At 41.0% G+C, this 13,212-nt stretch overlaps 1 protein-coding gene across 1 annotated transcript in view; it reads left to right on the top strand.

Moving 5' to 3' along the window:
- The window catches only part of AKT3 (AKT serine/threonine kinase 3), a 309,299-nt gene that overhangs the window by 205,942 nt on the left and 90,145 nt on the right, over nt 1–13,212 (top strand). Inside the window, exon 6 of the mRNA XM_062210714.1 lies at nt 6,731–6,862. Coding sequence (XP_062066698.1) covers nt 6,731–6,862 — 132 coding nt within the window. The remainder of the gene's footprint in view (nt 1–6,730; nt 6,863–13,212) is intronic.

Here is a 13,212-nt window from a genome sequence, read left to right as displayed (position 1 = left end):
CTACTTGAATAATGTGTAATTATTAGAACATAATCAAGCCATACTGAAAGTAAAATTATGCAGATATTCTCTCTCATGATTATAGTGTTTCTCAAAATATCATGGAAAACTGTTGTACTACCACAGTGCTTGGATGTTAGTTAATTTCATTTTATAATAAAATTTCTTGGAAAAATCAGTAGAATTTTAATATTATAAAACAGTGGTAGAATATGATTATCTCAGAATCTTACCGCCTGGATTCAGATCCTGGCTTCACTGTAGATGTAATTGAGGCAGAAGTTTCTAAACCCTTCCATTCTTTCCTTTTCTACAAAAAGGGGATGGTAGTGTACTTAATATAGCTCATATATTCATCAGCTTTAAAATAAAGAAATGTGTGTGAAGGGCTTAATAGTAAGTGCTTAGTGAATATTAGTTACCATTGTTAGCTAGTATTCTACTTTGTCCACATAATGGACAAAGTAAACATCTTTTAAAAGTAAATTGTCGGGCCCGTGCTTCGGCTCATTAGGCTAATCCTCCACCTGCTGCGCCGGCATCCCTGGTTCTAGTCCTGGTTTGGGGCTGGGTTCTGTCCCGGTTGCTCCTCTTCCAGTCCAGTGCTCTGCTGTGGCCCGGGAAGGCAGTGGAGGATGACCCAAGTGCTTGGGCCCTGCACCCGCATGGGGGACCAGGAGGAAGCACCTGGCTGTTGGCTCCAGATTGGCACAGCGCCGGCGTAGTGGCCATTTGGGAGGTGAACCAATGGAAAAAGACCTTTCTTTCTGTCTCTCTCACTGTCTAACTCTGCCTGTCAAAAAAAAGAGCAAATTTTCTTAGAATTCTTTTTTGAAACTCAGTTTCCAAAATGAAGAATTGATAGTAGCATTTTGAATTTATTTGGGTTGGTCTTAACTGTAGCTAATTTGTTACTGTCGTTCTATATTTCATTTTAAATGAGATAATTTAAAATGGTTTAAAAATTAAAAAGTACAGGAAACGATAGGACCATTTCTAATACTGCCTCTTTTATAATGGTTCTAATGACTTAGAAGTGGCAAATTGCTACTGTCACTTCTGTAAGGTAAATAAGTCTAGAACTGTACCTTTTGTGTGGATCAGTTTTCCTGAAAGGAATTGTGGAAGTTCAGATTATTTTTAGTTTTAGACTATAACACATACTCTAACATAAGAATATTCTCATAATTTATAGATTACATTTTCTTCTTTGCTCACTTTTCTTTTAAAAAAAAATTTTATTTTTTTGAAAGGCAGAGTTACAGGGCCGGCGCCACGGCTCACTAGGCTAATCCTCCGCCTGCGGCTCCAGCACCCCGGGTTCTAGTCCCAGTTGGGTCACTGGATTCTGTCCCAGTTGTTTCTCTTCCAGTCCAGCTCTCTGCTGTGGCCCGGGAGTGCAGTGGAGGATGGCCCAAGTGCTTGGGCCCTGTACCCAAATGGGGGACCAGGAGGAAGCACCTGGCTCCTGGCTTTGGATCAGCGCAGCGTGCCAGCCGTAGTGGCCGTTTGGGGGGGTGAACCAACGGAAAAAAAAGGAAGAACTTTCTGTCTCTGTCTCTCTCTGTCTAACTCTGCCTGTCAAAAAAAAAAAAAAAAAAGCATAGTTATAGAGAGGCAGAAACAGAGAGAGAAGTCTTCCATCCACTGGTTCACTCCCCAAATGGCTGCAACAGTCAGAGCTGAGCCAATCTGAAGCCAGGAACCAGGAGCTTCTTTTGGATCTCTCATTTGAATGTAGGGGCCCAAGCACTTGGGCCATCTTCCACTGCTTTCCCAGTCCACAGCAGAGAGCTGGATGGGAAGTGGGGCAGCCAGGACTTAAACTGGTACCCATATGGGATGCGGGCACTGCAGGTGGTGACTTTACCTGCTATGCCACAGTGCTGGCCCCGTTTACTCACTTTTGATAAATGGGTAATAGCATTCAGAGGGTAGTTGCTGACTCTGGTGGCTGTGCTGGGAGTGGTCTTGACTGGTGCCTTCTGCATGAAGCTACAGGCAGGCAGTCGCTAACTTTAGTCATAGTGTATTGCCACTGTGGCTGTTCTGTCATTCAAAATCTGTCTTGGGGGAGGGATGAAGGGGGTAGAGAAAAGTGAGAGAGACCGCTCAGCAAGGTTTGGATGCTGTGTCCATGTGTAGATTAAATGATGATATTGTGCAGGAATTTGATTAAGAGATTCGAAAGTGCTCGATCTTGGTCTGCCAAGCGGCCCTTCTCATTTTGTCTGATATGGGAGGGGGCTCAGTGTGAAAACATAAAAAGCCAAATGAGAGTTGAAGTTTTACTGAGCTTTTAACTGTCTAATGGAGGCCTTTGTGGGAGCAGCTGGTTGAGTCCAGTTCTTGAAATGTTTTCACCTAATGCCTTCCTGCAGTAACTCAAAGCAGTGGCTAGTAGGCACCATAACAGAGAAGAAGAGATGGTGGGTCATCCTGAAATAACGGGCTCTAGCACTCAGGAGGATGGAGAGGCATAATCGACGTTGCATAAGTTGATTAATCAGATTAGCTCCTCTTCTCCTGTGGGAATGGCACAGAGATCAACTTCAGAAGACTACTTCTCTTCTTTTAATCTCCTTGGTTTTGTTCTTATATGGTAAATGTATCTAGAATTTACCTTTTTGGAACAAATATTGCTAATACTTTTGTGTTCTTTTCTGAGAAGTTCCTTTTATTTCTCACCAATTGGGTGTTCATTTATTTATTTGTTTTGAAGATTTATTTACTTATTTAAAGGCAGAGTTACAGCGAGGCAGAGAGGGAAAGGGGAGGGGAGGGGGAGGAGGAGAGGGAGGGAGAGAGAGGGAGAGAGAGGGAGGGCACAGGGGAGGGGGAATCTTCTATCTGCTGGTTCACTCCCCAGTTGGCCACAACGGCTGGAGCTGCGCCAACTGAAGCCAAGAGCCAGGAGTTTCCTCCGAGTCTTCCATGTGGGTGCAGAGGCCCAAGGACTTGGGCCATCTTCTACTACTTTTCCAGGCCATAGCAGAGACCAGGATCGGAAGTGGAGCAGCTGGGACTCAAGCTGGTGCTCATATGGGACACTGGCACCACAGGTAGCATCTTTACTGGCTACTCCACAGTACCAGCCCCATGTATTCATTTAAAAAATTCAATTTATTGACTAGACAGTCTCTTTCTTAATTCTAGTGTGTGTGTGATTTTAATACATTTATCTAGCATGCAATTCTAACCTAAAACAATTATGTTAACATGCAAAGGAAAAATATAACTATGTAAAATATTTCCCTTATTGATTCTTAGTATTGGACTTTGAGGATTAATTTTGCATGGAGAATATCCATGCTCTCACTATTTAAAAAAATATTACTTGAGATTTTATCCCCATCACTTTCTTAATATTATCCAGAAGAGGAAAACATTTTGTAATAATTTACATATCATTTGTTGAGACTAGATAATTATTATATTTACCACTGAACATAAGCATTTGGTGTCAAGATATTTTTAATTTTCTGAAGTTTTGTCAGAACAGATAATAAAATTTATTTCTGGTTATATCACATAGAATGCTTTTTAACCACTAATTTTTTTAAAGATTTATTTATTTGAGAGGCAGAGACTGAGAGAGTATGTGTGTGTGAGCTGCTCCAATCTAAAGCCAGGGGCCAGGAGCGTCTTCCTGGTCTCCCATGTGGGTGCAGGGGCCCAAGGATTTGGGCCATCTTCTGCTTCGAGTCCTGGCTGTTCCACTTCCAATCCAGCTCTCTGCTATGGCCTGGGAAAGCAATGGAAGATGGCTCAAGTCTTGTGGCCCCTGTACCCACATGGGAGACCTGGAAGAAGCTCCTGGCCCCTGGCTTCTGATCAGAGCAGCTCCTTCCGTTCTGGCCATCTGGGTAGTGAACCAGTGGATGGAAGACATTCTCTCTCTCTCTCTCTACCTCTCTCTCTCTCTGTCTCTTCTCTGCCTCTGTGTAACTGCCTTTGAAGTAAATAAATAAATCTTTAAAAAATAAAAAACTTTATTGTCCCTAAGAATTTAATACTTCAGGCTTACAGTAATGTTTAATAATGATATTACTTTTCATTTGAAAATGTCATCAAGCAATTTAAAAATTGTTTTCTAGTTTTTACCCCAAGAATTCTTTTTTATTCTCTATGGTATTTGGCAGTAAGACAAAGTGTCATTTCCCAGTGCTGTTAGATGAAAAGCGAGGAAAGTACTGCCCAGGTGAAACAGCAGTAAGATGACACTGTGGCCTTGTTGTGAGAATAGCCTCTCAGTGTTTATTACCATGGAACCAATGACCCCAAATGTAATGTCTTAAAATAATAGCAGTGTATTATTTCTTAGGATCCTGTGGTTTGACTAGGCAGTTCTATTGGTCTCACATGGTTCTCTTAAACAGCTGCCTTCAGCTGGCACCTGGCCTATGCCGGCAATCCAGGAAAACCTGCCTCATGTCTGGGGTTTTGGTGCTAACTGCTGTTGGCTTCTCTTGCTGCAGCAGGATAGTCTGGGTAGGCTTTTTAGTTCCCAAGAGGCAGAAAGTGTAAGCTGCTGTAAGGCTACATGTGCAGTTGGTAAAGTATTGTTTTGGTAACAGACTGTGTTCAAAGCATGACATGAGACCAGCCCAAGAAGAGAGAAAATTGATTCCACCTCTTCATGGAAAAGTGGAGTGTGCATACAGAGAGTAGGGATTATGGGCAGCTATCTTTGGAGACTGCCTAGTACCAACAGCTTTGTGGTTATTTCATATTCCTTGTTGTTGTTTTAAATCTATTAATGAAATTATATCTACCTAATACTATCTGTTATTTGTTCAGATGACATTATTACTATATTCCAGATACTTAGGTTGAATTGATAAGTGTACTGTGTTATTTTCCTAAGTATCTCTTTGCTACTTATCATTTCATTGAACTAGTGATGTTATTAAATAGTTTAGATGTTGTAACTTGATATATCGGGAATATCATCAAAAATACAGCAGCAAATAATGTGGAAAATGAAAGCAGGCGTTCGTTTCTGAATGTTTTAGAATTTTTACACATGTGTACATGAGCAGTGTTGGCCCACAGTTTTCGTGGAAGGTCTTTGTCTAGTTTGGGTGTCAAAATGCTGTTGGCCTCCTGGAGTATCTTGGGAAGTGTTTCCTCCTTGCAGTTTTCAGGAAGAGTTTGTAGAATACTAGCATCAATTTTTTTCTTTAAATGCTTGTAGAGTTCTTCAGGGAAATTATCCAGGCTGGAATTTCCTTGCTTGAAAAGTTTTTGACTGCAAACTCAATCTCCTTAATTTAGGGCTGTTCAATTCATCTTTCTTTTTGAGTGGGCTTTACTAGTTTGAGACTTTGAAAGAATTTGTTTATTTCATCTAAGTTGTCAATCAAATGGCATAATGGTAGGCGTTTATACTTTTCTTTTATGTTCATTTTAATATCTGTAGAGTCTACAGTGATGTCACCTCCCTCATTCCCAATACTGGTAGTTTATATCTTCTGTCTTTATTTTTTTGACCAATCTGGCTAGGGGTTTAATCAATTTTTATTGATGATTCTTAGAGAATCAACTTTTAGCTTCATTGATTATTTTTCTCTACCATTTTTTTTCTTCTCTTAAAAGACTTAGTTGACTTCTGCTCTGATCTTTATTTCCTAATTCTTTTTCTTCTAGTCATTTTGAATTGAATTTGCTTTTTGCCTTATTTCTGAAGCTGGATGCTAAGGTTTCTGATTAAGACATTTCTCACATTGAATTCAGATGGATGGTAAAGAGGGAAAGGTTACAAAAGGCCAAGAACTTCTCAGTGACCTCTTAATGTGTGATGAGACCCAAATACTGAATTTGTTACTTACAAACCTCCAAACTCAATTTAAGAAAGTAAACGGAGCATACGGTGTTCTCGCCCCTTCCATCCAAAGCCCATTAACATGGTAGTAGAGGAATTTCAAAACAAGACAAGTGTGCCAAAAATGAGAAGCTGTCTGTGGGAGGGCTTTCGTGGGGAAATAATTTCAAAATGTTGGGAGTTTGTGGAAGAATGTTACAGGTAAAGCAAAGCAGGAAGGTGCACTCAGAGAGGGCAGAGCGCACGTGACGGACGGGGCTGCCTGGCAGAATCCTGGGCAGCTCCCTGGCTCCGCAGTGAGAGGTGAAAGCAGATGGGTCAGAGACGCTCAGAGCTCCCTGCCCTCCTGTTCTGAATGGCACCAGTTGCTTTCTCAGAAGCTACGACTGCTGTCTTTCTTAGATTTATTTTCCCTGAACTCTGGGGTTGTACTCAACATCTCTTATAAAAAATAACTTTCTTGCATTCCATACATACTTTGGAATACATTCTTAAATAGTTCCTTTAAAATATTGACTACTTAGGCATATTTAGAATGTTTGTGTGGAGCATTTCTAATTACCACATTGTCTGCAGGTAGGAGCATTATTAAATCCTTGAAAACTTGAGTTCTTGAAAATGAGTAGTGGTGATTTTTTTCTCCTTCTGTCTATGGGCTTTTGTTTAGCTGATAACTTGATCTGAGGAATTGGAAGTTTAGAGTCGCTTTCTAAAATATCTGAGAACTGCTTAAATTATTTTCAGCATACTGAGTGCTGATGAGGAGTCCAGTGCCGATCTGATTCTTTTTCATTTAAGGATATATAGATATTGGTAAACTTTGTTTTTGGATGAATATTATAAATCTGTGTTTATATGCAATACATTGCATCAAATATTTCATATTTTTTAATTTGTATTTTTCAGACAATGAATGATTTTGACTATTTGAAACTACTAGGTAAAGGCACTTTTGGGAAAGTCATTTTGGTTCGAGAGAAGGCAAGTGGGAAATATTATGCTATGAAGATTCTGAAGAAAGAAGTCATTATTGCAAAGGTAACTGTTTATTAGAATTATTTACTAAATTGTTACTTGTGATGTGTATGTGTGTGTGTGCTCATGAATATATACCTTTAAAAAATCAAAGTATTGACTGTAGGGTTCCTCAATATTAATGTCTATGTATTAATATTTGTTATATTAAGGTTTTCAAAAGTTAATACATGAATATTTTATGCTCAAGCTATTTTTTTAAAAAGATTTATTTATTTATTTGGAAGGCAGAGTTACATAGAGAAAACTTCCATTTGCTGGTTCACTTGCAAAATGGCTACAAAGGCCAGGGCTGGGCGAGGTGAAAGCCAGGAGCTTGGAACTCTATGCAGGTCTCCCACATGGGTGGCAGAGGCCCAACTACTTCAGCCATCTTCCTTTTCTCTCCCAGATGAATTAGCAGGGAGCCCAATTAGAAGTGAAGTAGCCAAGACTTGAACTGGTGCTCATATGGGTTGCCAGTGTTGCAGGTGGCAGCTTAACCTGCTGTGCCAGAATGCCAGTGCATTTCTTTAATTTAAAAAAAAAGTCTGTCTATTTTCTTCTATTTGAGAGACAGAGAAAGAGAGAATCTTGTGTCCATTGGTTCACTCCTTAAATTCCTGCAGCCACAAGGGCTGGGCTGGGCCGCGCCGTGCCACAGACAAGAACCGGAACTCCATCCATGTCTCCCACATGGGTGGCAGGGGCCCAAGCAGGTGAGCTATCATCTGCTGCCTTTTCAGGCACATTAGCCCAAAAGTGGATCAGAAATAGAGGTTGCCAGGACTTGAACCAGCACTCCAGTATAGGACGAGGGTGTCTGAAGTGGCAGCTTAACCCGCTACACCATAGTGCCTGTCCCATTGAAGCTGTGTGATTCCCTTGAGGAGGCAAAGATGTGCAGTCAGTGTGTGTGCTTCAGAGAATGTTTAACTGTTTGTGATATATATCACTAGTTATACTAGTGTTGCTCTGTAGTATTTCCCCTCGATGTTTTGAATTTCTTATTAAAGATTGAGTAGAATAGTGTGGATGATTTTGTGCTGTAAATTACAGAGCTTTTATAACATCAGATGGGACAGCATCCTAAATAGATTAGAAAATATTAGAGTGATAAAACTAAGATAAATCGAGTTTGAAATTCTTTTTTTTTTTAATTATTTATTTATTTATTTGAAAGTCAGAGTTACACAGAGAGAGGAGAGTCAGAGAGACTCATCTGGTTCACTCCCCAGATGGCTGCAACGGCTGGAGCTGTGCCGATCCAAAGCCATAAGCCAGGAGCTTCTTCTGGGTCTCCCACGTGGCTACAGGGGCCCAAGGACTTGGGCCATCTTCTACTGCTTTCCCAAGCTATAGCAGAGAGCTGGATCGGAAGAGGAGCAGCTGGGACTAGAATCGGTGCCCATATGTGATGCCGGCGCTTCAGGCCAGGGTGTTAACCTGCTGACCACAGCGCTGGCCCCTGAGTTTGAAATTGTTTTAGGAGGTTGTAACCCCCACTCCCAGGACTTTATTCAACTTAGATCTTTACAAATAATTTAAAAACTAATGTCATTTCTCACTCAGAGTTCTGAATTTAGTTTCAGTTCCCTCAAGAGACAAATTTGACTTCTTTACAAGTTGGTCCATGCTTTGTATTTGATTCAGTTCAGCAGATGACTTAGCACAGTGTTATAGTGTCATACTTTAGCAACTACTTTTTCAGGTACTTTCATCCATATTTTCCTCATTTGCAGTACATTGCTCCATGTGCTTTATAAAACTATGTTCCCCTTGACTTTGAACATTTATTTTAATCTCAGCTCCTTCACAAGTTGGTGTCTCTTATAGAAAGAATATTGACTTTGAAGTCATGTAGGCCTGGGTTCATACTGCACGTGATGACCTATTTGTGATGGTACATTTTTGTGTATCTCAGTGTTTCAAAGGATAGAATACTTCTGACAGTTACCGAGCAGAAGGCCAGCCCACCAGGTATCCTATAGTGTGGTGGACAGCTCACCAGAGCCTTAGTGTTTTTATTTGTAAAGTTGGCAGAATAAAACCTCCTAGGCAGGAATACTCCCAAGATTAGTATACATATTTTAGTATAGTACCTGGCATTTCCTGATAATTGAACTATTTTCAGGGAGGTAGTATAGTGTAGCATGTAGACTCTGCTGCCTACCCTCTGATCCTTCCTCAGAGTCACTCAGCATTGTATACCTTTGTTTCCTCACCTGAGAAATGAGGAAAATACTACTACTCACGTCATAGGATTGTTGTCACGATTAAATGAAGAAATGAATTTAATTATATTTGCCATCATTAGTAAATAAATTTAATAAATTATGTATTGAATATAATTAGACTTAAAGTACTGTTAAATAAAAATAAACATCAGTATGATAAATATCTCCTGTTACTACTACCTACTTTTTATTGAGCATTGGTAAATTATTACTCTGTTTTCCCTTTTACATACTAGTTTCACTTGCACTTCATTATTTGCTTTCTGTTTATTGAGATTTGAGAACATCCTATTTGACACTGTCTTATCCCACTAATTACTATACCTTTCCGAGTGTGCAGAATTGGGTATATTTCACAAATGATTGACTATTTTGATTGATGTAGTTCCTTTCTGCCTTGTGCAGCAAATCCATTTACCAGTTTCTTGAGAGGATTATGGTTATTCATAGCAAAATGATGAACAGTGTGAAGTTTTGGAGTGTGACAAGGCCTGGGGTTTGATTCCTGAGGTACCCTTGAGAGCATCCTATCAGGAAGTAAATGATGTTGACAGGTCTTACTGTGACATTCATTTTCGACACTTGACTAACTTGGGTTTCTCCACTGTAAAGTTACTATTTACGCCTTTGTAATAAGTATCTTAGGGGAAATACTCTGAGACTATGCAAATCTGTTTCTTAAACTTTGGTCTAATAATTGTACTGCTCATCAGTGGCTCTTGTCTACAGTAATGATTATTGTGGTGTTCTCATGGTGCTTTTCTGTTTCCCTCATTCCTTATAAGTATTTGTTCTTTCTCAGTTTAACTAGCTGTGTCAATTTTGTTAATCTTTTCAAAGAACCAACTTTTGTATCAGTTGATGTTTATGGGTTTTCTGTTTGTTTTAATCTTTTTTCTTCCATTTGCTAGGTTTGAGTTTACTGTGAAATTATAAAATTAGGTTGTTGGTTTGAGATCACTGCTCTTATTTAATGTAAGCACTGACAGCTATATGTTTCCCGCTTAGCAATGCTTGTGTTGCCTTGCATAAGTTTTGGTATGTTTTCATTCATCTCTAATTCCTTCCATTATTATTGATTTCCACAGATCTGTGAGTTTTTCTATTTGTTTCTCTGTTACTGATTTCTAACTTAATCCCATTGTGGTACCCAGAAATAGGAACCCATGTAGGCAGAAAGAATTCTTCCAGTCTGCAAGGGATGTGCTGAACCAGATTGCCTGCAACAGTAGTTTACCAGGTACCTTTCCCTCAGTCTATTCTCATTAGACAGAAAGAGTTGCAGGTTGGATTACATAGGTACATGCTGGTGAGCTGTCTTTTTTATTTATTTATTTGAAAAGCACAGAGGCAGAAAGAGAGAGAGATATCTTCCATCTGCAGGTTCACTCCCCAGATGGCCGCAATGGCCAGAGCTATGCCAATCTGAAGCCAGGAGCCGAAGCTTCTTCCATGTCTCCCATGCGGGTCCAGGGGCCCAAGGACTTGGGCCATCTTCTACTACTTTCCCAGGCCATAGCAGAGAGCTGGATCAGAAGTGGAGCATCTGGGACTAGAACTGGTGCCCATAGGGGATGCTGGCACTGCAAGTGGCAGCTCTACCCATTGTGCCACAGTGCCAGCCCCATGGTGAGCTATCTTGATCAATCCATTTTCCTAGATGAAATGAAGGCATAATCCATCGCATTGGACTCTCAGTTTGACATAATGGTTTAAAGGTAGAATTTCTTGCTTAGGAATTGTCTCTGCTTCCAGCGCCCACAGTTGAGGCCCTGCCCATAGGACACTGTGGCAAGTAGGAAAAAAGAAAGTAGAAGTGATGTAGGGGAGAACTGTATGGTCATGAAAGTGTCGTCTTCTTCCTGCACGTCCCCACATGTACCAGAAAATCAGAGGAATCTATTGCAAAGGCACCTTCCCTTTGGCCCTTCTCATGTTGAGTGTTACCTGTGAAGGCATGTGTATCAGCACTTCCTGTCTTTATCCCCTCTCATTTTAAATAATAAATGTTTCAGCTTCACATGTCAATTGGCTGTCTGCTGTCTGCTGTCAGACTTAACAGTCTGAGGGTGATATGATACCTTAAAATGCTGCGTCGGGGCCAGTGCTGTGGCATAGCGGGTTAATGCCCTTGGCCTCAAGCGCCGGCATCCCATATGGGAGCCAGTCCTGGCTGCTCCTTTTCCGATCTAGCTCTCTGCTGTGGCCTGGGATAGCAGTGGAGGATGGCCCAAGTCCTTGGGCCCCTGCACCCACGTGGGAGACCCCGAGGGGGCTCCTGGCTCCTGGCTTCAGATCAGCACAGCTCCAGCCATTGCGGCCATCTGGGGAGTGAACCAGCAGATGGAAAACCTCTCTCTCTGTCTCTGTCTCTCTCTGCATCTCTGTCTTTCAAATAAATAAAAATAAATCTTTTTTTAAAAAAAATGCTGCATCCATTTGACATGGTTGTGGGCTGTGAAGTGTGATCCTTCGTCTGATGACATGTCACTAGGTCAGATGGTGGGCATATGGTGTCTTCTGTTCCAGTCCTCTTCTGATGTTTTACTGCCAAGTACGCAAAGCCCAATCCAGAACCTCCAGAGGATATTGTCAGTGGTCCGATGCAGTGTGTTTGCCAGATACGTTGGAGGGGTACTTCCTCCTGGGAAATCTTCCCCATAGCCACCTGCAGTTTCTTTCTGTCTTATTGGCAGATAGGACAATTCTCATCAACATTTTGTATCTCGGAGGGTGCAATAGGTGTATGTTCATGGTCATCCCATCTTTGTTTTGCTGCAGCTCTCCCGTATCTGTTCATTTGATGGATCCAGGTGGCTGCGTCAGGCGAGCGCTTGCTGCTTTCAGTCCTGCTCTGATCCTGAAGGAGGGGAGGTTCACATGGGTGTCATCCTGTCCTACTTGAATGTTCCCTTTATGTTCTATAATGACTGTCACAGGGCCATGCCTCATTCATTGTTCATCCCTTCAATAGGCCTGATTCCCATTGCCCATCAGCCCACTTATCAGTGAACCCCCAAATATCGGTGCTTTTATTGTTGTTTGCTTCACTCTTCATTGCAAGGAAAACAGTGTGCAGTTGAGCGCCCTAAGCTGATTCAGTTATAATGTGGTGGCCTTTGAAAAAGAAAGAGGTCTGTGCCACTTTGGAACTGCCCTCCATCTGTAGACAAGCCACTTTTTTGATGATGAGTTGACACCTCTCCGTTGAACACTGCCCTGTGATGTAAGATGTGGCGCTGGGTACTGGCTGCTGCTCAGCTCCATAGTTTGAGTAGTGAGAAAGAGCCTGCTGTTTCCAAGTATGGTAAGGACCTCCTTACTAGTCCTCTCCCAGCACTCTTCCTGTAGACTGTGTCCATCTTATTATGGGACTCTTCTGGGCAGTGCTTTCTTAGAGTGTTTCTTAAAGATTATAGTATATCCTTTAGTTGTAATGGTAGTTTTAATTAATAACAGCAACCAATAATTGTCTCTGTAAACATATGTACTGTATTTCCATGTCTGGAAATTTTCTGGCCCAAGATCCCAGTGGTTGGTTCTGGGCAACATTAATGGTCTTTGGTTTGGCTTGGTTTGATTTTGTTGTCACCCCAGTTTCACATAAGTATAATTTGCAGATACTCCTAAAATCACGCAAGAATGTGGATCTTTAGGATCAAAAGGACCTACATGCATTGACTGAGCTTCTGCAATTGAGATCTAGCCTGCAGGTACTTTGGAAATGTCATGGAAATGTGCATTATAGAAAAACTCTGGGTATATACCAGAATTTTCATGTACCACAGTATACTTTTAAGTCCATTTTATTTTTCCACAAACATTTTGAAGTACACAGCACACATCCTATTTGAGTAGTGTTGTGAATGAAAGTTAACCCTAGTCCCAGGTGTGGAATTTTGTTCTCTGAAACCCAAACAACTTGATCAGCTGTGGTGTTTCTCACTTTTGTGGATAAGCAATAATGACTCTTTATTTTTAATTGTCTATGGAATGTCCATAGTGGCTCCTGCCCAGGTGATTCCTTGTATTTTACAGTTTGGGTAGGTCCTTGGGTATTTGTTGGATTTATCGCCTTGTCTGATATTCATGTGTGTTACCACTACATTCTAGTCAATTGTAGCATAATCTAGCATG

The sequence above is a fragment of the Lepus europaeus genome, chromosome 14, assembly GCF_033115175.1.
Source record: "Lepus europaeus isolate LE1 chromosome 14, mLepTim1.pri, whole genome shotgun sequence".
In the NCBI taxonomy this organism is placed as follows: Eukaryota; Metazoa; Chordata; class Mammalia; order Lagomorpha; family Leporidae; genus Lepus; species Lepus europaeus.
This window is presented reverse-complemented; position numbering and strand designations above follow the sequence as displayed.